This window comes from Littorina saxatilis, linkage group LG14, assembly GCF_037325665.1.
Source record: "Littorina saxatilis isolate snail1 linkage group LG14, US_GU_Lsax_2.0, whole genome shotgun sequence".
Classification (NCBI taxonomy): Eukaryota; Metazoa; Mollusca; class Gastropoda; order Littorinimorpha; family Littorinidae; genus Littorina; species Littorina saxatilis.
Genome location: NC_090258.1, coordinates 44280699 through 44304439, shown reverse-complemented (window position 1 = coordinate 44304439; position 23741 = coordinate 44280699). Strand labels below are relative to the sequence as shown.

The window sequence follows — 23741 nt, the reverse complement described above, 5'->3', positions numbered from 1 at the left end:
TGATGTTGAATTTTACACATCACGTACACAGACACGAGTACAACTGCGATGAAAACAAGGTATACAACAAGATTTACTCAACACACCTGATGAAACTCATCCCCCCCCACCCCTCCCCGCAAAAATGGTGCAGGACAAAAAGGTAGACGCAGTATTGTAACAACTCAAAGCATTCGCGCCCCCACCCCCACAATTTTATTTGCTTCACTAACAGTGTTATACTCAGAAAAATACACTGAAATTGATGACCCTGCGCAGGTTTCTTCGTGAAGTAGCAAGACATTGACTTTCTATGGAATGCTATTAACAAGGCAAATATCGTGACGGATTACCTCCCTTGAACGAGGCGGTCATTTTTATACAAGTGAGAATGTTGCTCTTTAAAATTAAGTTCTAGTTCACTTGCCCTATTCCATTTTCAAAACAGCTTCTTTTTCTAAGGGCAGTATGATTCCATGACTTCCAATGAAACCATCGATCATCAAGTTCAACGAAAACTGCAATTAAAATCCTTTCAGCCTTCGTTTGGTCTATATTATGACAAATGATGTTGACAACACAGAATTTGAAGGGAGAGAGTACAACTGGTGCTTTCAAACAAGACACAAATTAATCAAATCAATGAGATTGAGAGACATCTCAAAATATCGTGTACTAAATGGAAGAAATGTGTAAAACTTGAGGAAAAAAAGGGAATCATCAGTGATGAAGGTTGGAAAACATGAAAAGGACATAGATAAACGAGCTTGTGTTTCTGCCAATGCCCGTTCAGATTGTGACTTGTAAACCGACTGAGAGTGAGATGCAGAAATGCTCTCTCTCTCTCTCTCTCTCTCTCTCTCTCTCTCTCTCTCTCTCTCTCTCTCTCTCTCTCTCTCTCTCTCTCTCACATGCACGCATACACGACCAAACACACACACAGTCAAAAACACACACACCCACAGTGACACACACCCACACACACAGTCACGATCTCTGCCGTCTCTCCGTCTCTTTGAATTTGTCTCTGCCTGTCTCTCTCCTCGCAATCTTCACGAGCACAATTAGTCAGACGGGTCCAAGGAGCCAACACGGGAGAAGCGACGGGCCAAATTGCAGGCTTTTTTCTTTACCTAGCTGGGGGACAATCGGTGCTCGTGATGTGCGCGGCAAAACGTGCGACAGGGGGGTGGGCCCAGCACGGGCGGAGGGGCCGCAGAGGGGCCGGGGGTCGGGGGGTCAGCGACACAAGTCGGGAGGCTTGGCGACGGTCGCACGGGGAAAGCACGCTCGCTGTCCGATGTGTGTCGTGCCACCGGGCAGGAATGCGAACTGTGTGTGTGTGTGTTGTGTTATCTTGCCCCCGACCTGCCCTGCACGTTCGCTGTAATGCACGCACTCAGCCGCGAAGCTATCTGCCCAAACTAGCTTGTGCTCCCTTCTTGTTCTGCTGGCTCTTTTGCACTATACTCCCCCCCTCTATTCTTTTTCTTCTTTCTCTACAGCCCCCGTCCTCCCCGCCCACCTCTTTCGAAACTTGGCTTTCGCCCAACGCGCAAGTTACGTGCTCCTACGAATAGCTATCGACTTGAGACATTCCACATGAAAACCTGTGCAAAAACAAAAGTTAATCTGAAACTAGACGTTAATCTGTTTCACCTTCACGGCCGATTACTTGGGGGTACTGTAAAATTCAGTCGCTGAGGCATTCGTGGAATGTGTCGCACGGCGCACACAGCACACGTCACGAGCGCACGCGTAATGAAGTGCACGCATGCGAAAATAGTTTACGCCCAACTACTTGATCATACCCTAGTTATGGAAAGAACATCGATTTCGGGTGGAAAATGTACTCACTGTGAAAGTGATGAGGCTTCGTCTGTTTACGCCTCGACATCTTTGATATGTCGGCGCCCCGATCACAGCGATGTTGTTTGTAAACAGACCGTGCGCGCCGTCCATAAACACAAACCGACGGGGCAGCGCAGTTGTCCCCTCTCGACGGCCTCCATGTTGCACGGGAATTGTGGGACAGCCGCACGTGTGTGTACGCATGTTGCACGAGAAAGATACCGCTGTGGTCCTGTGTTCCATTTAGGCGTGTATTTTAGCGTGTTGTGGGGTGTGTACATCTGTCCGACACACCATCCGTGATGGAGGGACAAGGAGAAGTTATTGGGTGAGACATTCTGTCGTTATTTTCCCCGTTTGTGTATGTTTTTGTTGTATTTCCGGTGCGGAAATGTTCGTCTGCTTCAAGTCTAGCAGACCATCATTTTGACGTGGACAGATTGTACACATTTCATGTCCACGACTAGAATGAGGACGTCCAAACTGTTATTTGTAAAGGCGCAGTTTGGTATGACATTTGATTTGTCATAAAATCCCCCATAAACTGCCCAAGGGCTTGATGTCATTGCAGCGCGTTGCGGAACTAGATTGCCTCCTGTCTCGTTTCCTTAGGTCATTTCATGAGATTTCGTCATGGAATTAAACACAACGCAGAGCAAAACCAACATTGCATAGCCTTTCCTCATCATTTTAGAAAATCAGTCGGTTGAATCTGCATTGTGTTACCAGACATGTGCGTGCTGATACAAACATAATTCTGTTTTTGTTGTTGCTGGATCAGGATCAGGATCGATACATTGCAGGAACCTTTTTTGGTTATCATCGCAACGGATGAGACTCAGAGACAGTAGGCAGTAGAGATTGTTCTGTATCGATTGTGCCAAAATCAGCTCAGCTGGTGGAGAGATTTCCCAGAATGGAAGCATACCCTGAGGACGAGTGAGTGTGTTTGTGGTCAGCTGGTTTTAAGTGATTAAATAATAATGTGAAGGATCTATCTCTTTTCGCAGGATTTTTCTGTCTTATACCACCCAAAATCTAAAAGACAGTAGACCTAAGAATAGAGACTTGGTTACAGGATTTTTCTGTCTTATACCACCCAAAATCTAAAAGACAGTAGACCTAAGAATAGAGACTTGGTTACAGGATTTTTCTGTCTTATACCACCCAAAATCTAAAAGACAGTAGACCTAAGAATAGAGACTTGGTTACAGGATTGTTCTGTCTTATACCACCCAAAATCTAAAAGACAGTAGACCTAAGAATAGAGACTTGGTTACAGGATTGTTCTGTCTTATACCACCCAAAATCTAAAAGACAGTAGACCTAAGAATAGAGACTTGGTTACAGGAGACTGGGATGACAACACTGAGAGGGAATCTTGAAACAAAGGTGGCAAATATATATACAGTGGTACCGTCGCCACTTAATAAAGCCACTTCTGGACCGACGAAAAATGGCTTTAATAAGCGGCGGTCCAGGAATGCGTAATTTTCACAAAAAAATCTCTTTCGTCATTTACACTTGTTTGAATCTAAACAAAACTTCACAAAGGATGTTGAACTTTTGTTTTAATTATGTACATGTACGTGTACTTTGATCACTTCGGTACATCAATAATTTCACTGTCACCGTCACGAATCATTACTCGGCAGAGAAGAACGATTTTATGAGTGTTTGTTTGTTGGTCGTCTTCCACATCAGAACAAGATAATGTGAGTTTTAGTCACAAACTACGTGATTTCTCTGAGAAAACTGGCTTTAATAAGCGGCGGGTTGGTTTTATTAACCGGCTTTTTCTAATACATAAGATAAATCCGGACCGTCTGAAATCGGCTTTTATAAGCGGCTGGCTCTATTAACCGCGGTTTTATTAAGCGGCGTCCACTGTACTTTGATTCGTTTGAAGAAAAAGGTCTGAGCAAATCATGCAGGTCTGAATGTTGTAAATTGGAGGTTTTACTGTAGTAGCCATCAGTGTGAACCTGTTTAATCTAATACAATTTAAAAAAATAAATAAAAAGAAGAAAAAAATAAACTCAAATGATTATGATTATACATACACAAAAAAGTAAAAATATTGTGTTTTCAAGTTATTGTTTAAGGCAAAATAAAATAAAAAATGAAAGAAAGAAATAAAATATAAAAAAATATATTGTGTTTTCAATTAATTGTTTGACTGTTGCAGGCCCGACGGGCAGCCGATCTCCAAGAAAGCGCTGAAGAAGCAGCAGAAAGAGGTGGAGAAGGCGGCCAAGAAAGCGGCACACAAACAGCAGAACCCACAGCAACAAGCACAGGGGGACGGGGTGGGTAGCTTTATACACAGTCATGCCAGCAGAACCCACAGCAACAAGCACAGGGGGGACGGGGTGGGTAGCTTTATACACAGTCATGCCACCAGACCCCACAGCAACAAGCACAGGGGGACGGGGTGGGTAGCTTTATACACAGTCATGCCACCAGACCCCACAGCAACAAGCACAGGGGGACGGGGTGGGTAGCTTTATACACAGTCATGCCAGCAGAACCCACAGCAACAAGCACAGGGGGACGGGGTGGGTAGCTTTATACACAGTCATGCCACCAGAACCCACAGCAACAAGCACAGGGGGACGGGGTGGGTAGCTTTATACACAGTCATGCCAGCAGAACCCACAGCAACAAGCACAGGGGGACGGGGTGGGTAGCTTTATACACAGTCATGCCAGCAGAACCCACAGCAACAAGCACAGGGGGACGGGGTGGGTAGCTTTATACACAGTCATGCCAGCAGAACCCACAGCAACAAGCACAGAGGGACGGGGTGGGTAGCTTTATACACAGTCATGCCAGCAGAACCCACAGCAACAAGCACAGGGGGACGGGGTGGGTAGCTTTATACACAGTCATGCCAGCAGAACCCACAGCAACAAGCACAGGGGGACGGGGTGGGTAGCTTTATACACAGTCATGCCAGCAGAACCCACAGCAACAAGCACAGAGGGACGGGGTGGGTAGCTTTATACACAGTCATGCCAGCAGAACCCACAGCAACAAGCACAGGGGGACGGGGTGGGTAGCTTTATACACAGTCATGCCAGCAGAACCCACAGCAACAAGCACAGAGGGACGGGGTGGGTAGCTTTATACACAGTCATGCCAGCAGAACCCACAGCAACAAGCACAGGGGGACGGGGTGGGTAGCTTTATACACAGTCATGCCAGCAGAACCCACAGCAACAAGCACAGGGGGACGGGGTGGGTAGCTTTATACACAGTCATGCCAGCAGAACCCACAGCAACAAGCACAGGGGGACGGGGTGGGTAGCTTTATACACAGTCATGCCAGCAGAACCCACAGCAACAAGCACAGGGGGACGGGGTGGGTAGCTTTATACACAGTCATGCCAGCAGAACCCACAGCAACAAGCACAGGGGGACGGGGTGGGTAGCTTTATACACAGTCATGCCAGCAGAAATGTATAATACCCCCATTTTAAGACCTCCAAAAGATCAGAGAAATTCAGGTCTTAAAAAGGAGGGAGTCTTAAAATGTGGGTAAATTTAGAGAGGTTATCAACACAAAATGTTAAAATGCAAGGCCTTAAAGGGGAGGAGGTCTTAATTAAAGTGTGCGTGTGGGGAGGGGGGTGGGGGTCTTTTAAGTTTGTGTGTGTACTGTTTCCAGCCAAACCTGTCTAGGGGACCACAGGGTTCAACAGTCACCTCCTCCAACAATCCACAACAAGTTAATAAGAAATCAGCTTTCCATAGTGATAATCTGTTTATCTATACATATAAATAAAAGAGAGTGTCTGTCTGTCTGTGTGTGTGTGTGTGTGTCTGTCTGTGGTCGCCATACCTCAGAGATGGCAAAAGATAAGCACAAGATATTTTGCATGCACACTGCCCTGGACCCACAAATGTGCACCTGGGTTTTAGTTTCTCCAGACATTGTTTCCTTCCTCGGATAATTACCCTCCCCATCTATATAGTGCAAGGGAGGTAAGTCATGCTTTGTCACCCACGGAAGGGAGGTAACTCATCAAACCAGTATACCGTGTCATTCTCAAGGGTTACCCCCCGCCCGCTATCATCCCGCCGCCCCCCCCCCCCCCCCCCCCACACACACACACTAACCCTGCCCCCTGCTCCCCCTCCCTGCCTTCCAGATCATCGCGAATAATGTTTACGAAACGATCGCCTCAGTGAAAGATCACGAGAATTTACAGATTTCTCTCCCCTGTTCAAAAAGGTATGACGCGCTCACTCATGAGGTATGCGTGCTTTGATCAGACGGTAACTACAGTGGGTGTGAGAAGGGGTAAACAAATCACGAAGAACACGTTGAACCAAATAGAAACTTGCCTTGCCTATACATCCAAATGTATGAGCTCACACTGTCATTTTTCTTATCCACATTGGAATAAGATTCGAGAGGTTTCTGAGAGAGGGGAGAGCAGAAACACCCGGGCGAAGCCGGGCCTGACTGCTAGTTAATATAATGACTGTTTTTGGCTGGTCCTTCGAGTGGTCGTTATTGACAGGTTTGACTGTCGAAGCTATTGTGCTGGGTGCATACTGTCACTGTGGTGGTGCAAGTCAAGACCAAGGACGTAGGAAGTTCAAGGATTCGTTTGTGAGGTTGGAAGGAAGATGACACTTGTGGAATGAATGGGAAGGGACATGCACATTTACGTGCAAAGGAGTAGAATCAGACAGTCTTTATGACAGTATTAATTAAATTTACATACGTGTGGGCTTAGACATAGACATACATCTGTTATTTAGGCAGTGACTGATGGACACACACACGCACAACATTGCAGTTATCTGACTTTTAGTGCAATATTAACTGTATTTTTGTATTATGCCTATAAACTAAATGTTTGTGTGTATATAAATATTACAATCAAAAGCATATTGTACACACTATATCTTACTTTTTCTAATCTTGTTTTTTCTCAGGATGAAAAAGAAAACGATGTGGCAGAGGGTCGCTATGGTAACCTCCCTCTCAACCAATCACAGGAAAAGATTGAGCGCAAGATCTACAAGGTGTGCGAGTTGACCCCTGACCTTGCCGACAAGAAGGTGTGGGTGCGTGCACGTCTACACACAAGCCGAGCAAAAGGTGAGTTACGTTATCTGCCAGGTGCAGCCGCTGTCTTGCCAGGTAGGTGTGTTCCACTCAGGTGTACAAATGTGTCCCAGGTTGAGCTGTTACAGGAAATCCTGATGAAATTCATCATTTTTGTTGTTGTTCTATTTGTACGAATTGTAAACCAATTGAATGGCGTCTGTGTTATAAATCAAATCATCAATATTTATGTCAAAATCAGTGCGGTCAGGGTGTGCATGTGCTTCATATTAGCATTGCGAGTATCTAAGAATAAAATATTGCTTGAATGAATAACAACAAAAACTGCAAAAGCACACCCACTGCAAAATGTATTGGTGAAAATGATCCCATTCATTTGCACGAAAAGTTTAAACTTCACAGAGATGAAGACCATCATTAAGTCTCTGCACAGGACGCCCCAGCCACAGGACAGCTACCACCTGCTATCCAGACCACAGCAGGTGGTCATCTTCCGCCTGAGAACGGGACACAACAGACTTAACCAGCATCTCCACGGGAAGCTGCATGTTGTGCCCTCCCCCATGTGTTCTTGTGGAGAAGCAGAGCAGGACACGGCCCACATCCTACGAGACTGCAGGAACCACCAGGTGCTGAGGGAGGAAATCTGGCCATTGCCAGAGTCCCTGCACAACAAGCTGTACGGGCCAGTGGCTGCGCTGCAGAGGACCACTAATTATATCTCAAGATCTGGACTCCAAGTGTGATTGGCGATCGAAAAGAAGAAAAGAAGAAGATAAAAAGCAAGCAGGACTGCGGTAGGCCATGAGGCGAGATGGGCAGATGGGGATAACAAGCAGGACTGCGGTAGGCCATGAGGCGAGATGGACAGATGGGGATAACATAGTGTTGTATTTTTCAAGTAAGAAGTAATAAAAGGATGTTGCATGTTTCAGGCAAGCAGTAACCTTAACCTAAACATGTCTTGTTGTATGTTTCAGGCAAGCAGTAACCTTAACCTAAACATGTCTTGTTGTATGTTTCAGGCAAGCAGTAACCTTAACCTAAACATGTCTTGTTGTATGTTTCAGGCAAGCAGTAACCTTAACCTAAACATGTCTTGTTGTATGTTTCAGGCAAGCAGTGTTTCTTTGTGCTGCGTCAACAGAAGTGGACGGTACAGGCGCTGTCAGCTGTGGGCGACCGGGTCAGCAAACAGATGGTCAAGTTTATCGCAGGGTCAGTAGTATGCTATGCTTTGCAGGGTACCCACTAATTGTTGTGAATAGACGAATTGTGAAAATAACTCTGTCAGGTATGGATGGGATGTTAAAGAGTGAATGCCTTTGCTTTTTACTGGAACACACATTGTTGGGGCCAATCACTAGCGAGGGGGGGGGGGGGGGGGGGGGGGGGTGTGGGAAACATGTGGACAGGAGCATGTGAAGATTTATGTCAGAGGAAAAGCAAAGATATTCACTCTTTCACAACCCAAACAAACCCGATGAAGTTATTTCCAAACATATCTTCTTTTGTCCATTAACACGAAAGAAAATAAGTATGAACGTTGTGCATAAATAATGCTGTGTAAGAAGCCTGATAATGGGTGCAAGAGTGTCGGGGAAAAAACTTTGGACAGGTTAAAAAAAAAAGGTAAGCTCCAAAATCATCTGCTTGTATATGTGTTGTTTTTTCAGTATATGTTTTGTTTTTTCACAGAATAACGAAGGAATCTATCATCGACGTGGAGGGCTTTGTGCGCAAGGTGGGCCAGAAGATTGAGTCGTGTTCACAGCAAGATGTCGAGCTCCATGCCGAACAGGTAGACATACGCACTTTTAACGCACATTAAATTACATATCTTATCCCAACTCACATATAGCATTTAACGCACATTGTGGATTTCACTTTTAAATTGTTTATTCGAACAAGGTCGTAACTCCGCATAAAGGTGTGTGCACAAGAAACAAATGTAAATGCTTGTAGAATACATGTATCTCATCAAATGTAGCAAGTTGATGTTAAGGCGTGAAATAACAACACAGCACATGTATTTCAGGACATACACACAATAGCCTCTTTTTTTTTTTTAATGGATTTCAGAGAAATCAGTAAAGTAAAACAAATCCTGATTTGGTATTTGTCATTTTCATTTTTTATTACTTTATTTAGTGACTGCTTAAGGAGAAAGTCAGAATACTGTTCAAATATAAACAATAACAGGACATCTTGTTGCTATACACTGTTGCCAAAGGTACAGTGTTCAAATATAAACACAGGCTGTTGTAATAACAGGAAATCTTGTTGTTAAACACTGTTGCCAAAGGTACAGCACAGTTTTGTCTGTTATACAGGTGTTCGTGGTCAGTGCATCCGCCCAGAGGTTACCGCTCCAGATAGAGGACGCCAGCCGACCGGAGACTGGGGGAGAGGTGAGGGTTGGGGGGAAACAATCACATGCTAACAGTTTCTGGGGGAATGCAAAAAGTCTAAAACAACTTCTTACAGCTAAAGGGAAAAAACTCAATGCTCACATTTAGAAAATAAACCTCATCTGTGAGCGTGAGTTTTCTCCCTTTAGCTGCAAGTTGAGTCAGGCTTGGCTTATGGGAGGTAAATGACATTGTCTCCCTTGACCAGAAAAAGTGCACAATCAATGCAGCATTCTGTTAATTTTGGACAACAAGGCTTGACTAATTTATAATCTACTTCTTTAAAAAAAGAAGATTTTTGTCCACACCAGGCGCTTCCTGGTACAAGGCGCAATAAAGGAGCAACAGGCTGTTTGCTGCCCTGACTTATTTTTGACTGTTGAATTCGGTTGACTATTACAGGTGTGATACATCACCAAATTATCAAATTGTGTGTTATTGCACGGTGGAGGGAACCAGAGCAAATAGTCCAGACTTGGTCACAGACTTGGTCACAGACTTGGTCACAAGTTGAAAGCAAACGAATATATAAGATTTGTACGTTAGCATCAAGGAAATAAAAGCTTTGCCGTGCTTTCTAAAAAAATATGACAACCAGTATGTCTGCTGAAGAGATGTTTGAACACAAATATGACAACCAGTATGTCTGCTGAAGAGATGTTTGAACACAAATTTGACAACCAGTATGTCTGCTGAAGAGATGTTTGAACACAAATTTGACAACCAGTATGTCTGCTGAAGAGATGTTTGAACACAAATATGACAACCAGTATGTCTGCTGAAGAGATGTTTGAACACAAATATGACAACCAGTATGTCTGCTGAAGAGATGTTTGAACACAAATTTGACAACCAGTATGTCTGCTGAAGAGATGTTTGAACACAAATTTGACAACCAGTATGTCTGCTGAAGAGATGTTTGAACACAAATTTGACAACCAGTATGTCTGCTGAAGAGATGTTTGAACACAAATTTGACAACCAGTATGTCTGCTGAAGAGATGTTTGAACACAAATTTGACAACCAGTATGTCTGCTGAAGAGATGTTTGAACACAAATTTGACAACCAGTATGTCTGCTGAAGAGATGTTTGAACACAAATTTGACAACCAGTATGTCTGCTGAAGAGATGTTTGAACACAAATATGACAACCAGTATGTCTGCTGAAGAGATGTTTGAACACAAATTTGACAACCAGTATGTCTGCTGAAGAGATGTTTGAACACAAATATGACAACCAGTATGTCTGCTGAAGAGATGTTTGAACACAAATTTGACAACCAGTATGTCTGCTGAAGAGATGTTTGAACACAAATTTGAATTATTATTGTGTCTGTTGTTTATCAGGACCTAGCCACAGTGAGTCAGGACACGCGGCTTGAGAACCGTATCCTTGACCTTCGCACAGCGACCTCCCAGAGCATCTTCCGCCTGGAGGCCGGCGTCTGTCGTTTCTTCCGCGACTGCCTCACGCAACAAAACTTTGTGGAGATTCACACGCCCAAAATTATCCCTGGTCAGTAGAAGTTTGTGATGTGTGTGTGGCCTAATTCAGTTGAAGAATGGCTGAATCAAATGTTTTCATCGCTTGTCAAATTCTACTGAAGCTGTGAAATAGACGTTTTCTGGAAATAACTCTGTCAGGATTTTCGGCAGTCTGGAGGAGTAGGTTCCCCTCAAAGCTGCAGACAGATTTCACAACATCCAGAACACTCCTCACGCCTCCGACGGGCTGTATCTTCCGATAGGCACGCACATCCAGAACACGCCTCCAACGGGCTGTATCTTGCGATAGGCACGCACATCCAGAGCAGTTTTGAGGGGAACCTACTCCTCCAGACCGCTGATAATCCTGACAGAGTTATTTTCGAAAATCGTCTATTGCAACCCCGTGTTGCGAAGAAGCTCAGGTGTTAGTGGTTTTTGCAGCTCATGCAAATAGGAAAATTGTAAAAAAAACAAAACAAACAAACAACAAGAGAAAAAGTGGGTTGTTTTGGTCATGCATCTGACCACACTAAGCTTGCGTGCTTATCATTTTGAATCGGTATGATCTTTTTTAGTTTTTGGCCCGGAAATATTTTTCCTGATGAAATTGTGAAATTTCCAAGACAAATAGTTGTCTTTGGTTATCATCATTCAGTTCCCCGTGAATCAAGCAATGCATCAAGGTAATGTGTTTTATCATCTGAATAACTGTGTGATAACTATCCAGTGACTGTGGAATATGTTCTCATCCTTTTCACATAATCTTGCTCATTAAATATGTGTTTTTTAATGTACCCGACAGCTGCGTCAGAGGGCGGGGCCAATGTGTTCACGGTGTCCTACTTCAAGACCAACGCCTTCCTGGCCCAGTCGCCCCAGCTCTACAAACAGATGGCCATCTGCTCTGAGTTTGATCGTGTCTTCACTGTTGGTGCTGGTACGTGGTCTGTCTGTCTGTCTGTCTGTCTGTCTGTCTGTCTGTCCCACAGCTTTACAAACAGATGGCAATCTGCTCTGAGGATGATAATGTCTTCACTGTGGGTGCTGGTACGTTTACTTGCCTGTTTACTTGCCTGTTTACTTGCCTGTTTACTTGCCTGTTCAGAACTTTGTCAGTCTGTTTGCTCTAAGTTTGACCATATCAGTGTAGTGGTTTTTGACTCACATGCGAAGCAAAAGTGAGTCTATGTACTCACCCGAGTCGTCCGTCCGTCCGTCCGTCCGTCCGTCCAGAAAACTTTAACGCTGGATATTTCTTGGACACTATTAAGTCTATCAACACCTGATGTGGCCTGATGGTGTATGGTTACAAGATCTCAAAAAACATGTGCGGCAACTTGACCTCACTTCAAGTTCAAGGTCACAGGAGCCGTAATTGTTGTCTTAAAAACGACCATCTTTCACATTTTCGCATTTTTTTCTGAAGTTATCGAGAATGGCAACCTTAGCTATGTATGCTATACAGGGCAATGTAAGCCCTATCTTTGGACACCAGTTTGGTTGACCTTGCTTCAAGGTCAAGGTCGCAAGGGTCCTTTAAAGTTGGATTGTATACATATTTTGAAGTGACCTTGACCCTGAACTATGGAAGATAACTGTTTCAAACTTAAAAATTATGTGGGGCACATGTTATGCTTTCATCATGAGACACATTTGGTCACATATGATCAAGGTCAAGGTCACTTTGACCCTTATGAAATGTGACCAAAATAAGGTAGTGAACCACTAAAAGTGACCATATCTCATGGTAGAAAGAGCCAATAAGCACCATTGTACTTCCTATGTCTTGAATTAACAGCTTTGTGTTGCATGACCTTGGATGACCTTGATCTTGGGTCAAGGTCACATGTATTTTGGTAGGAAAAATGTGTAAAGCAGTTCTTAGTGAATGATGTCATTGCTAGGTTTAGTTATTTGACCTTGACCCTGAAGGTCAAGGTCATGTAAAGGTCAAGGTCAAGCATGTGAGTTGTATGGGCTTTGCCCTTCTTGTTAAAAAATCAAATTGGGCTGAATAGCTTTCGCTATATCTGTGTGTCTGTCTGCTCTAAGTGTGACTGTATCACTGCTGTGTTTTTCTTTGTTCCCTACTCTGACTGTATCACTGCCGTGTTTTTCTTTGCTCCAAACTCTGACTGTATCACTGCTGTGTTTTTCTTTGTTCCCTACTCTGACTGTATCACTGCTGTGTTTTTCTTTGCTCCAAACTCTGACTGTATCACGGCTGTGTTTTTCTTTGCTCCAAACTCTGACTGTATCACTGCTGTGTTTTTCTTTGTTCCCTACTCTGACTGTATCACTGCTGTGTTTTTCTTTGTTCCCTACTCTGACTGTATCACTGCTGTGTTTTTCTTTGCTCCAAACTCTGACTGAAAGCCACTTGCAGGAGAAAAGTATGTTTTGAAAAAGAATGTTAGCTCGTATGCATCTTGTGTGCATTCTTGCTTCCATGCACTAAAACCGTGCGTAAGAGTTGTACAGTGTGTCTCATGCATTTTTTTTAAACATGTCAACATTTGTCCCCAGTAAGTGTGTGTTCATTTAATATTACTACCTGGTATGTTCGGACATCAAAGTGAAGGTGGCTGTTAATGTGCGCAGTGTTCCGTGCTGAAGACTCCAACACACATCGTCACTTGACCGAGTTTGTCGGGCTTGACCTTGAAATGGCCTTCAACTTCCACTACCACGAGGTGGTGGACCTGATCGGCAACATGTTCGTTTACATCTTCAAGGGACTGCAGACTGAGTGAGTTGCTGGGATCTTTCGTGCACTGTCTTTTGGAACTTAATGTGATTGTTAGTGAGGAGACTGCAGACTGAGTGAGTTGCTGGGATCTTTCCTGCACTGTCTTTTGGAACTTAATGTGATTGTTAGTGAGGAGACTGCAGACTGAGTGAGTTGCTGGGATCTTTCCCGCACTGTCTTTTGGAACTTAATGTGATTGTTAGTGAGGAGACTGCAGACTGAGTGAGTTGCTGGGATCTTTCCCGCACTGTCTTTTGGAACTGAATGTGATTGTTAGTGAGGAGACTGCAGACTGAGTGAGTTGCTGGGATCTTTCGTGCACTGTCTTTTGGAACTTAATGTGATTGTTAGTGAGGAGACTGGTTGTTTTACACTTCTTTGCTACAAAGGAGAGACGTTTAGTGTGATCTTGTCCTATTGCTGAGTGGAGAAGAAAGTGAATGAGCTGAAACATTTTTGTTGTTGATTTTCACCTGTGTTCGGGATTGTTATTTTTATTCTTATTTTTATTTGCACCTATTTACCTTTGACAAAGAGGTCAAGTCATGGTTGATGTGTTGTTAGTACATGGATGAAGAATTTATTTTGTTCAATGTGCAAGTGAAATGTGCTAGTAATGTGTTTTTTGTTCATGATTTACATGTTGAGCAACACTGTGTTTAAAGGTATGCAGAGGAGATAGCTCTGGTTCACAAACAGTTCCCTGCTGAGCCCTTCAAGTTTCTGGAACCAAGGTACGTGTCTGGCTTATTTGGTCTGTGTGTGTGCATGTGCGTATGTGTGTGCGTGTGTGTGTGTGTGTGTGTGTTTGCTCTGTTTGCTGTGTGGTTTCTTCTTTATCAGTCCAAATTCAAACACTATTAACTGTGCAGAGGGTGGTGAAGTGGTAATTAATTCATTGGTCGTTTTAGGATTTTTGTTATGCATGGCCCCTTGGTAATTTGAACCAGTGTCTCAAGTTACAGATGTTATGAACAGAAAATCGGAAAAAAGCAGGGTCTTTAACACTTTCTACCCCACCTAATTTGACCAAATTTTGTTTAGCCGAGACCAGCTGTGCTGCAGCAAGTCACTCAGAATTGTAGTAACTCTGTAGAAACTGTGTATCAACACGCTGGAATGCAGGCGTTAGATCGACGTTACAGGAAGCGACTGAAGTGACTGTGTGTACGGATATATCCGTACTAAATCAGATAGAGCCATATGCCATAGGCGTGGGTACGGATTATATCTGTACCTGGGAGACAATGAGTTATAGGATTGAAGTCTGAAATGATGGAGTCCTAAAAAAGATGGTTCGACTTTTGGAGGTCACTTGGACCTAGGTCCTATCGGTGTGATCACCTGGGTGCATAACATTGCTACCATTCTTTGTTGTTCTGGCCGATTTGGTAGACGTTATTGTCCTTGCGGAATAATTCACTCAAAAGGAAATCAGGGCTGCTATCTATAGGGAAAAAGTCGAGCGACAGGATCGTGCATCCCAATTTTTCTTTCTCTTCCTGCATGTGTGTGTTGATAATTTCCAAGGCCTGAAACTTTTGCTGTGACCTAGGAATTTGTATGGTGCAGGCGGGGATGTAGCTCAGTCGGTAGCGTGCTGGATTTGTATCCAGTTGGCCGCTGTCAGCGTGAGTTCGTCCCCACGTTCGGCGAGAGATTTATTTCTCAGAGTCAACTTTGTGTGCAGACTCTCCTCGGTGTCCGAACACCCCCGTGTGTACACGCAAGCACAAGACCAAGTGCGCACGAAAAAGATCCTGTAATCCATGTCAGAGTTCGGTGGGTTATAGAAACACGAAAATACCCAGCATGCTTCCTCCGAAAACGGCGTATGGCTGCCTAAATGGCGGGGTAAAAAACGGTCATACACGTAAAATTCCACTCGTGCAAAAAACACGAGTGTACGTGGGAGTTTCAGCCCGCGAACGCAGAAGAAGAAGTATGGTGCGCGTGCCTGCACATGGGGGAGAGTGCACAAAGTTGACTCTGGGAAATAAATTTGTTGCCGAACGTAAGGGTCAAACCCACCCCGATAACACCAACCGGTTCCGAAGCCAGCGCCGGTACTGACTTAGCTGTCTCGCCGCCCTATGATATCAAATGCTGTGTCTGTGTGTTTCAGTCTGCGTATTGACTACGCAGAGGGCGTGGCCTTGCTGAGAGAGGCGGGTATAGAGATGGAGGATGACGAGGATCTCAGTACGCCCAACGAGAAACTGCTCGGCCGGCTTATCAAGGCCAAGGTCGGTGTTCTGTCTGGGTAGCGTTTCGTCTCGATCATGCCTTTTCTGGTCATTATACGTTTTTTGTATACGTGTGTGCGTGCGTGCGTGTGCGTGCAAGCGTGCGTGCGTGTGTGTGTGTGTAGTCCCAGCTATCTGTCTAGATAAAAGTTTTTGTCGGACTCTGACATAACATGGCTCAAAAAGGGGAACATTCCAAAGTACAATCAGTACATTCATTGTTGTCAGTGTTGGTTTTCCTGTACCTAATACCTCACACTATCACTTCATTTTCTGTATTGCAGGAAGACTTTGCTTTGTAAAAACCAATAGACAAAGAAAAAACTCATGTTAAGTTTTAATTTGAGGTTTATTTTAGGCCTTTTTCTGTCTCCTGTTCATGTGTAGGTGTGTGTGTTTGCACGCGCGCGTGTGTGTGTGTGTGTGTGTGTGTGTGTGTGTGTGTGTGTGCATGCCAGCATATGTGCGTGCATGCATGTGTCCATACAGGGTTATCATTTATTCTTAGACCAGTGCTTTACAGTGATTGTAAATAACAGTGAGTATTTTTATCATTATACTATTGAAATGTTTCAGTACGACACCGATTTCTTCATCATGGACAAGTTCCCCCTGGCCGTCAGACCGTTCTACACCATGCCTGACCCCTCCAACAATGTACGTTGCTTACACCATCTATCTTTGTAAAGTAGTCTGTGTAAAGTAGGCTTTGTAAAGTAGGCTTTGTAAAGTAGTCTGTGTAAAGTAGTCTGTGTAAAGTAGTCTGTGTAAAGTAGTCTGTGTAAAGTAGGCTTTGTAAAGTAGTCTGTGTAAAGTAGGCTTTGTAAAGTAGTCTGTGTAAAGTTGGGTTTGCATACCTGTTTACCCTCCCGGATTGTCCGGAATTATTACGGATTTGGGGTCTAAATTCTGGTATTACGGAAATCTACCGAAAATTCCGGAAATTGCGGTCGAGAGAACCTTTTTCGTGCGTGAAAATTCGAAGTCGAAATTGCGGTAGTCACCAGTACTGTGATTTCAAGGCTGACCGCAACAGCCTTTTCTGCGCATGTGCACAGCAAGGCATTTGTCGGATTCCGCGGTTTTGAGATCGACATTGGTCCGATCTCTGTGGGGACGAAATGCCAACCAAAAAAGCGAAAGTTGTACAGAAATATCGGCAAAACTATTAAGTCAAGTGGCGGTGTCTGGTGAAGTTTAAGAAGAGCGAACCACATTCATTTTGGTGATCGACTTGAGATCAGTGCAACAACAAAGTTAGAATACGAGTCACGTCGCGGCACGTGTCCCGAGGTTAGACGCAGCATTAGTTTTAACAAAATGCAGTACACAAATGAACATGGAAACAAACAAAAACACGAAATTATGTTTGGCAAAACATGAGCCTGCTTCGCATCGAGTTTATTTGACCTAGGTCTCTACTTCCACAGAATCTCCCAGACCTGCGAATCGATCTCTCACTACGGTCAGTCGCGCCAGAGACATAGATGTAGATCTATGGTCGAGCTCATCAGTGACTTGCGCTGTTGCGGAAATTCAAGTCTTTCTGAGTCTAAAACTGATCTCCATTAATATTTCTCCAATATTATATAGCAAAAATCACAGTTCTTTGAATCGAAAAACTTACAACAAAATGTTTAAATTAAATAAACGATTCGGTCCTCTAAAATTAAAGGTAGCTTCTGGAGAGTGTTAATATGACTGGTTTTAATACAGGATGTCTGATGTGACAGAATGTAAGGTGGTTTTGTTCACATGCATCTTGACTGTAAATAGTCCAGGGGCGGAGTAGGGGGGGAGGGGGGGAGGGGGGGGGTGGGGTTGGGTGGGGGGATGTTACTGGGGTTCCGAACCCCCCCCCCCCCCCCTTGCTGTCAAAAAAGCAACATAAAACACAAAAATTCAGTCTGTGGAGAAAAAAAAATCTGTCTGTGAAATTGCCATTATTTAATATTAACTTTAAAAGAAATAATGAGTGGCTGCTGACACCAGTTTATCATGTTTAAAATCAAGGATAAGCCACAAATTGTTAATAAAATAGCTAAAATTCTTCAGCCAGACCCCCCAACCCCTGGACCCCAGGTTGTACCCCCCCCCCCCCCCCCCCCCCTCTAGCTCTCTTGCTCCGCCCCTGAATACTTTTTTTTAATTTTTTTTTTTAGATGAAGTAAACTTGTCTTTGTTAACTTGCATATATATCAGGTGTCTTGTGTTGTGTGTTTGTGGTGTGTGTGATCGAGCTTCTGTGTGTGTAGTACAATACTGTTAAACATGGTTAACAATTTTGTACTTGTTTTGCATGGTAGCGCGCGAATTAACGTGTCGTTTAATCGTTTTCAAGCTGGTTTATGGTTGATAAAAAAGATTACTCAAAGATGCCTCAAATTACGGAAAAGTACTAGTTGCATTCCTGATTTTCATTTGAGGGGGTAAACAGGTCTGGGTTTGTAAAGTAGTCTGTGTAAAGTTGGCTTTGTAAAGCAGGCTTTGTAAAGTAGTCTGTGTAAAGTTGGGTTTGTAAAGTAGTCTGTGTAAAGTAGGCTTTGTAAAGTTGGGTTTGTAAAGTAGTCTGTGTAATGTAGACTTTTGAAAGAAGGCTTCATGGAGTACGCTTCATACCAAACGTATTAGTCTGAAGGGTGTAGGTTTTGGAGTACGCTTCATACCAAACATATTAGTCTGAAGGGTGTAGGTTTTGGAGTACGCTTCATACCAAACGCATTAGTCTGATGGGTGTAGGTTTTGGAGTACGCTTCATACCAAACGTATTAGTCTGAAGGGTGTAGGTTTTGGAGTACGCTTCATACCAAACGTATTTGTCTGAAGGGTGTAGGTTTTGGAGTACGCTTCATACCAAACGTATTAGTCTGAAGGGTGTAGGTTTTGGAGTACGCATCATACCAAACGTATTAGTCTGAAAGGTGTAGGTTTTGAGCAGATGGGGCTTGTCAACTTTGGTGGGTAGCTCATCTAAGCAAAGAAAAACACTGATATCAAACATCTGCTGCCTTTTTTCATTTTGACATAAACTAACAACAACAACAACAACAACAACAACAACAACAACAACAACAACAACAACAACAACAACAACCTGTGCACTACTTTGGTTTGTCTTGTTTGCTTCCTCTTGTCACTTCTGTCGTTGCTATTGTGAATGTGTGTTTGACGATGTCGACAGAAATGGTCCAACTCGTACGACATGTTCATGAGAGGAGAGGAGATCTTGTCGGGCGCTCAGCGAATCCATGACCCAGAATTCCTGACCAAGCGAGCGCTGGAGCACGGCTGTGGTGAGTCATGCATGACTGATTTTACATTGGTTTAGAGATGGGCTTGGAAATGTTTACCTAGTAAAAGGTTTGTTTAATTCCCTGGATTACAATTCCCTGGATTACAATTCCCTGGATTATGATTCCCTGGATTATGATTCTCTGGATTACGATTCCCTGGATTACGATTCTCTGGATTACAATTCCCTGGATTACGATTCCCTGGATTACGATTCCCTGGATTATGATTCCCTGGATTACAATTCCCTGGAATATGATTCCCTGGATTACAATTCCCTGGATTATGATTCCCTGGATTACAATTCCCTGGATTACGATTCCCTGGATTACGATTCCCTGGATTATGATTCTCTGGAATACGATTCCCTGGAATACGATTCCCTGGATTATGATTCCCTGGATTATGATTCCCTGGATTATGATTCCCTGGATTACGATTCCCTGGATTATGATTCCCTGGAATATGATTCCCTGGATTATGATTCCCTGGATTATGATTCCCTGGAATATGATTCCCTGGATTATGATTCCCTGGATTATGATTCCCTGTGTTAACATTGTTTGTTTACAGACTTTAGTGATTGGTTTTTTTCTTCTCTGTGCGTGTTTCAGACCTGGAGAAAATCAAAGGTTACATTGACTCTTTCCGCTACGGAGCGCCCCCTCATGCCGGTGGTGGCATTGGTAAGTGCTGCCCTCTGTTGGCTTGTGTCGGTCATTCTCCCTTTAGCCTGCTGATGTCATTTGTTTGATGATAATTGGTGATATTGTTTAGGTTAAAGGCATATGTACGCGCTCCCGTGTTTACAAAGTGTAGTTTGCCCATAATCGATGTCAAACGCACCATAAGACCATATAATGACGATATGTCACCATGCGCGGACCATAATACATGCATTACAGCTTGTTCTAGCCTCTGAAAAAGTGAGGATGTCAACAAAGCCGCGGTGTTAGCTCCCTTGCATCAACGTTACATGTGTTGCCAAATCTATAAATAGGACGATCCAGATCAAAATGAAAATTAACATATCTCAACATTGAAGGGGTCCTAGACCACAATATTTTGCAGGGAACTTAATTTAGCATGTCTCCAGCTGTTGGTAAAGCAATTAGCGTGTATAGTCATCGAGTACATATGCCTTTAATGAGAAGCTGTTCTTCCTTGAATTGAGTAACATATTATCATTAGTCTATTAAATTGCTCAGACTTTGTGGACCGGGCATGCAGATGTAGAAGTTAATGTACACCAAATATGAAGTAATTCGGCCAACAGATGTAGAAGTTAATGTACACCAAATATGAAGTAATTCGGCCAACAGATGTAGAAGTTATTAGCATTTTTGTGTGGTTTGCATTTTGGGGGGGTCAACCAGTACATAATATCAGATGGAACGGGATGCTTTTGAGAGGGAAATGTTTTTTTAATTTTATTTTAAAGATACATTATTCTAAGGTTTGAGAGGTGATTAATTCCACATAATTTCACATCGCTGCTGACTTGGGTTCTGAACATGTTTCAGGTGACTTTGGACTTGAGTTACTTGTCTAACGCTGTGGTGTTGTTTTGTTTGACCAGGCCTGGAGAGAGTGACCATGCTGTACCTTGGTCTGGACAACATCCGCAAGACTTCCCTCTTCCCCCGCGACCCCAAGCGACTCACGCCCTAGTGACCTCCAAGTCACCTTGACCTTGCACCAACATCACACCAGGATGAAGAATCGTGATTACTTGTTAGGGATGTTTTTTGACCCCACCCCTTGTTTTTCCGCCCTGTGACTTTTTTGTCTTCTGCAGATCTGTTGAATTTAGACCAACTGCTTGGCTTGTGCATTGGTGTGTGGTGTGTAAGTAGGAACTGTTACTGTCAGGGTTATATGGGAAGAATATTGACCGTTATGTATTGTTGTGTAATACACAATAGAATTGAGAATATTTCTCTTAACAGCCTTCTTGTCTTTCTTTCTTTATTTGGTGTTTAACGTCGTTTTCAACCACGCAGGTTATATCGCGACGGGGAAAGGGGGGGAGATGGGATAGAGCCACTTGTTAATTGTTTCTTGTTCACAAAAGAGCCTTCTTGTACTGAACTTCAAACTTCATGATGTGCTTATGTATATTGCCAGGAATTCTTTTCCTGCCCCCTTCCGATTTAATTTGTGTAATGACCTCACGGAAGAAGAAGGCATCCCTTTCACAATGATTTTGTATATGAGAACTCAAAATATATTTTTTTAAAGCTAATTACAGACAAACACCCCACCTCCCCTCAACACACACACACACACACACACACATACACACACACACACACACACACACACACACACACACACGTTGAATACATTTTGGTCTGTCTACAGTCCCATCAGCATAATGACGACCATAAATTACATTTAATTTAAAATGGTGTAATCCAAGATGTAAGCTATGATTGTAAAGTCTGCTGGCCTCTTACAATAAAAATGTAGAGCCAAAATATCTGATGTTTTCTCTCTTGTACAGGTGTGTGTGTGTGAGTGTGTGTGTGAGTTTGTGTGTGTGTGCGCATGTGTGTTTGTGTGTGTGTGAGTGTGAGTGTGTGTGTGAGTGTGTGTGTGTGTGTGTGTGTGTGTGTGTGTGAGTGTGTGTGTGTGTGTGTGTGTGTGTGAGTGTGTGTGTGTGTGAGTGTGTGTGTGAGTGTGTGTGTGTGAGTGTGTGTGTGAGTGTGTGTGAGTGTGTGTGTGAGTTTGTGTGTGTGTGCGCATGTGTGTTTGTGTGTGGGTGTGGGACAAAAGACTAAGTACAAACATGTGTGATACACTAGCCTGACGAGGAATATTTCATGGCTTGAGATACAGAACATACAAACGACGATGTGATCACCAGTTGATCACACAAGACTTAGTAAGAGCATGCGAGGCCTCCATGGGAGGTAATTATCCTGCCCCAATTTAATAGACAATATACAGCGGTTATTTCCCTTACCATAGTTGATTTGTTTTCTTCAAAATTGCACACAAAAAAACACCACAGTATAGAGACAAAGTGTTGCTGTCTGGCATCTGCCTCGTCAGTCCGAGAAAAATGTCCCGTTTTCTTTTTGTTGCGATGCCCGCACAAATTACTTTCTTTTTGTAGCCATGCCCACAGAAATGACTCCGTAGGCTGTACGTACCACCACCAACAACAACAACCCAAAAACAACGCATTGTGGCAGTCATTAGATTCATCTCAGATCACCCACAAGTAATAATGCAATTGAAATTATATCCAAATATATTCAAAAGCTTACATACTTATCACAGAAGTGCAATATTTAATTCACGATCAAAACATAACAGTATTAGTTATCACACATGCGGTCACACTTATGCACGCACGCTCACACACCGCTCAGTCAAGTTTAGCATATCATTCATGTAGTATAATTATGTTTAATATAGGCCCCGGCTATACTACACGAATAATACGCTTAAACTGACAGATGTCCTTAACGAAATTAGTCCGAACCTCAAATATGCAAAAGGTGATGAGTTTAAAAGTCGATAGAAGAATGAAATCGACGGAAGCTTACAATCCAAGATGCTGTTCTAATAAAAACTGGCTGAAGATTTAAGTTAAGATCTGTCAGATCTGTCACACCTTGCTGCCTTATCGCCAAACCGTTACAATAGAGACAGACTGCGCTCTGCTAAATGTTTGTGAAGCATTGAACCATGACATTGATTGGTTACTGGTACCCTGCTCACTACTGCCCTGTGCTTTTTGGGAGACCGCTGTCGACTTGACGCGGTTGTTTTAGAGACCAAGCAAAATTAGGTGCAGTAATGTGTTTTTAACTGAGTTATGTATTGAAACAATGTGGGTTTTCCGTCTAAAAAACAACAGCAGCAACAACACCTTGGGAACGTTAAGTTAGTGGCACAGACAGACGGACGCACACACACACACACACAGACACAGACAGAGGCACAGACACACACACACAGACACACACAGACACACACAGAGACACACAGACACACACACACACATAGACAGACAGACACACACATCACGCACGCACGCACACACACTGACACACACACACATGCACACACTGTGACATACACACAAACACACACTGTGACACACACACACACACACACTGACACACACACACTGTCACACACACACACACACACACACACACTGACACACACACACTGTCACACACACACACACACACACACACATACACACACACCACCACCACCACCACTACCGCCACCATCACATCCCTCAGTTGTGACGATATCTCAGTGGTGATGACGAACACTCAACCGAGACTGTTTGACACAATTAAGGGGGGTTCAACATGTGTGCGTGTGAAATTTCATAAGGCAATGTCACAAAACTCTAAGTAAACCGAATGCACTGGCCCGTATAATTATGTGAACAATATTATGAGAGGCATATATAGAACCTCACAGAAGTATATCCGCGCAATAACTTTATTTGGCGATCCATGATTGCAGAATTGGTTGATTATTATTGACTGTTGCAGAGGCTCTCCATAATTGCGCGATATATTGGTTAGATATTGAAGGAGGCAAATCGAAAATCAGAGAGAGAGAAAAGAAAGTCCCAAAATAGTGGCTTTGTGTGAACTTCCCAGC

General features: G+C 43.4%; 2 protein-coding genes across 4 annotated transcripts in view; one reads left to right on the top strand and one right to left on the bottom strand.

Moving 5' to 3' along the window:
- LOC138947843 (zinc finger protein 236-like) overlaps positions 1-1979 on the bottom strand; it is a 34227-nt gene extending 32248 nt beyond the window's left edge. The window contains exon 1 of the mRNA XM_070319396.1: positions 1837-1979. Coding sequence (XP_070175497.1) covers positions 1837-1876 — 40 coding nt within the window. The 5' untranslated portion in view covers positions 1877-1979. The remainder of the gene's footprint in view (positions 1-1836) is intronic.
- Positions 1979-21184, top strand: LOC138947844 (aspartate--tRNA ligase, cytoplasmic-like). Of its 3 annotated transcripts, none has more exons than XM_070319398.1 (15): positions 1979-2158; positions 4019-4139; positions 6781-6946; positions 8029-8131; positions 8612-8714; positions 9247-9324; positions 10674-10842; positions 11617-11751; positions 13416-13563; positions 14229-14297; positions 15689-15809; positions 16386-16466; positions 18991-19102; positions 19715-19786; positions 20680-21184. In XM_070319398.1, exons 1-15 carry the CDS (start codon positions 2133-2135, stop codon positions 20769-20771), a joined length of 1596 nt encoding a protein of 531 aa, XP_070175499.1. In that variant the 5' UTR covers positions 1979-2132; the 3' UTR covers positions 20772-21184. The 3 variants fall into 3 exon arrangements, with proteins under 3 accessions (XP_070175499.1, XP_070175500.1, XP_070175501.1); XM_070319399.1 differs by lacking the exon at positions 1979-2158 and adding an exon at positions 2482-2769; XM_070319400.1 differs by lacking the exons at positions 1979-2158; positions 4019-4139 and adding an exon at positions 5227-5256.
- Positions 21185-23741: the final 2557 nt, after the last annotated feature.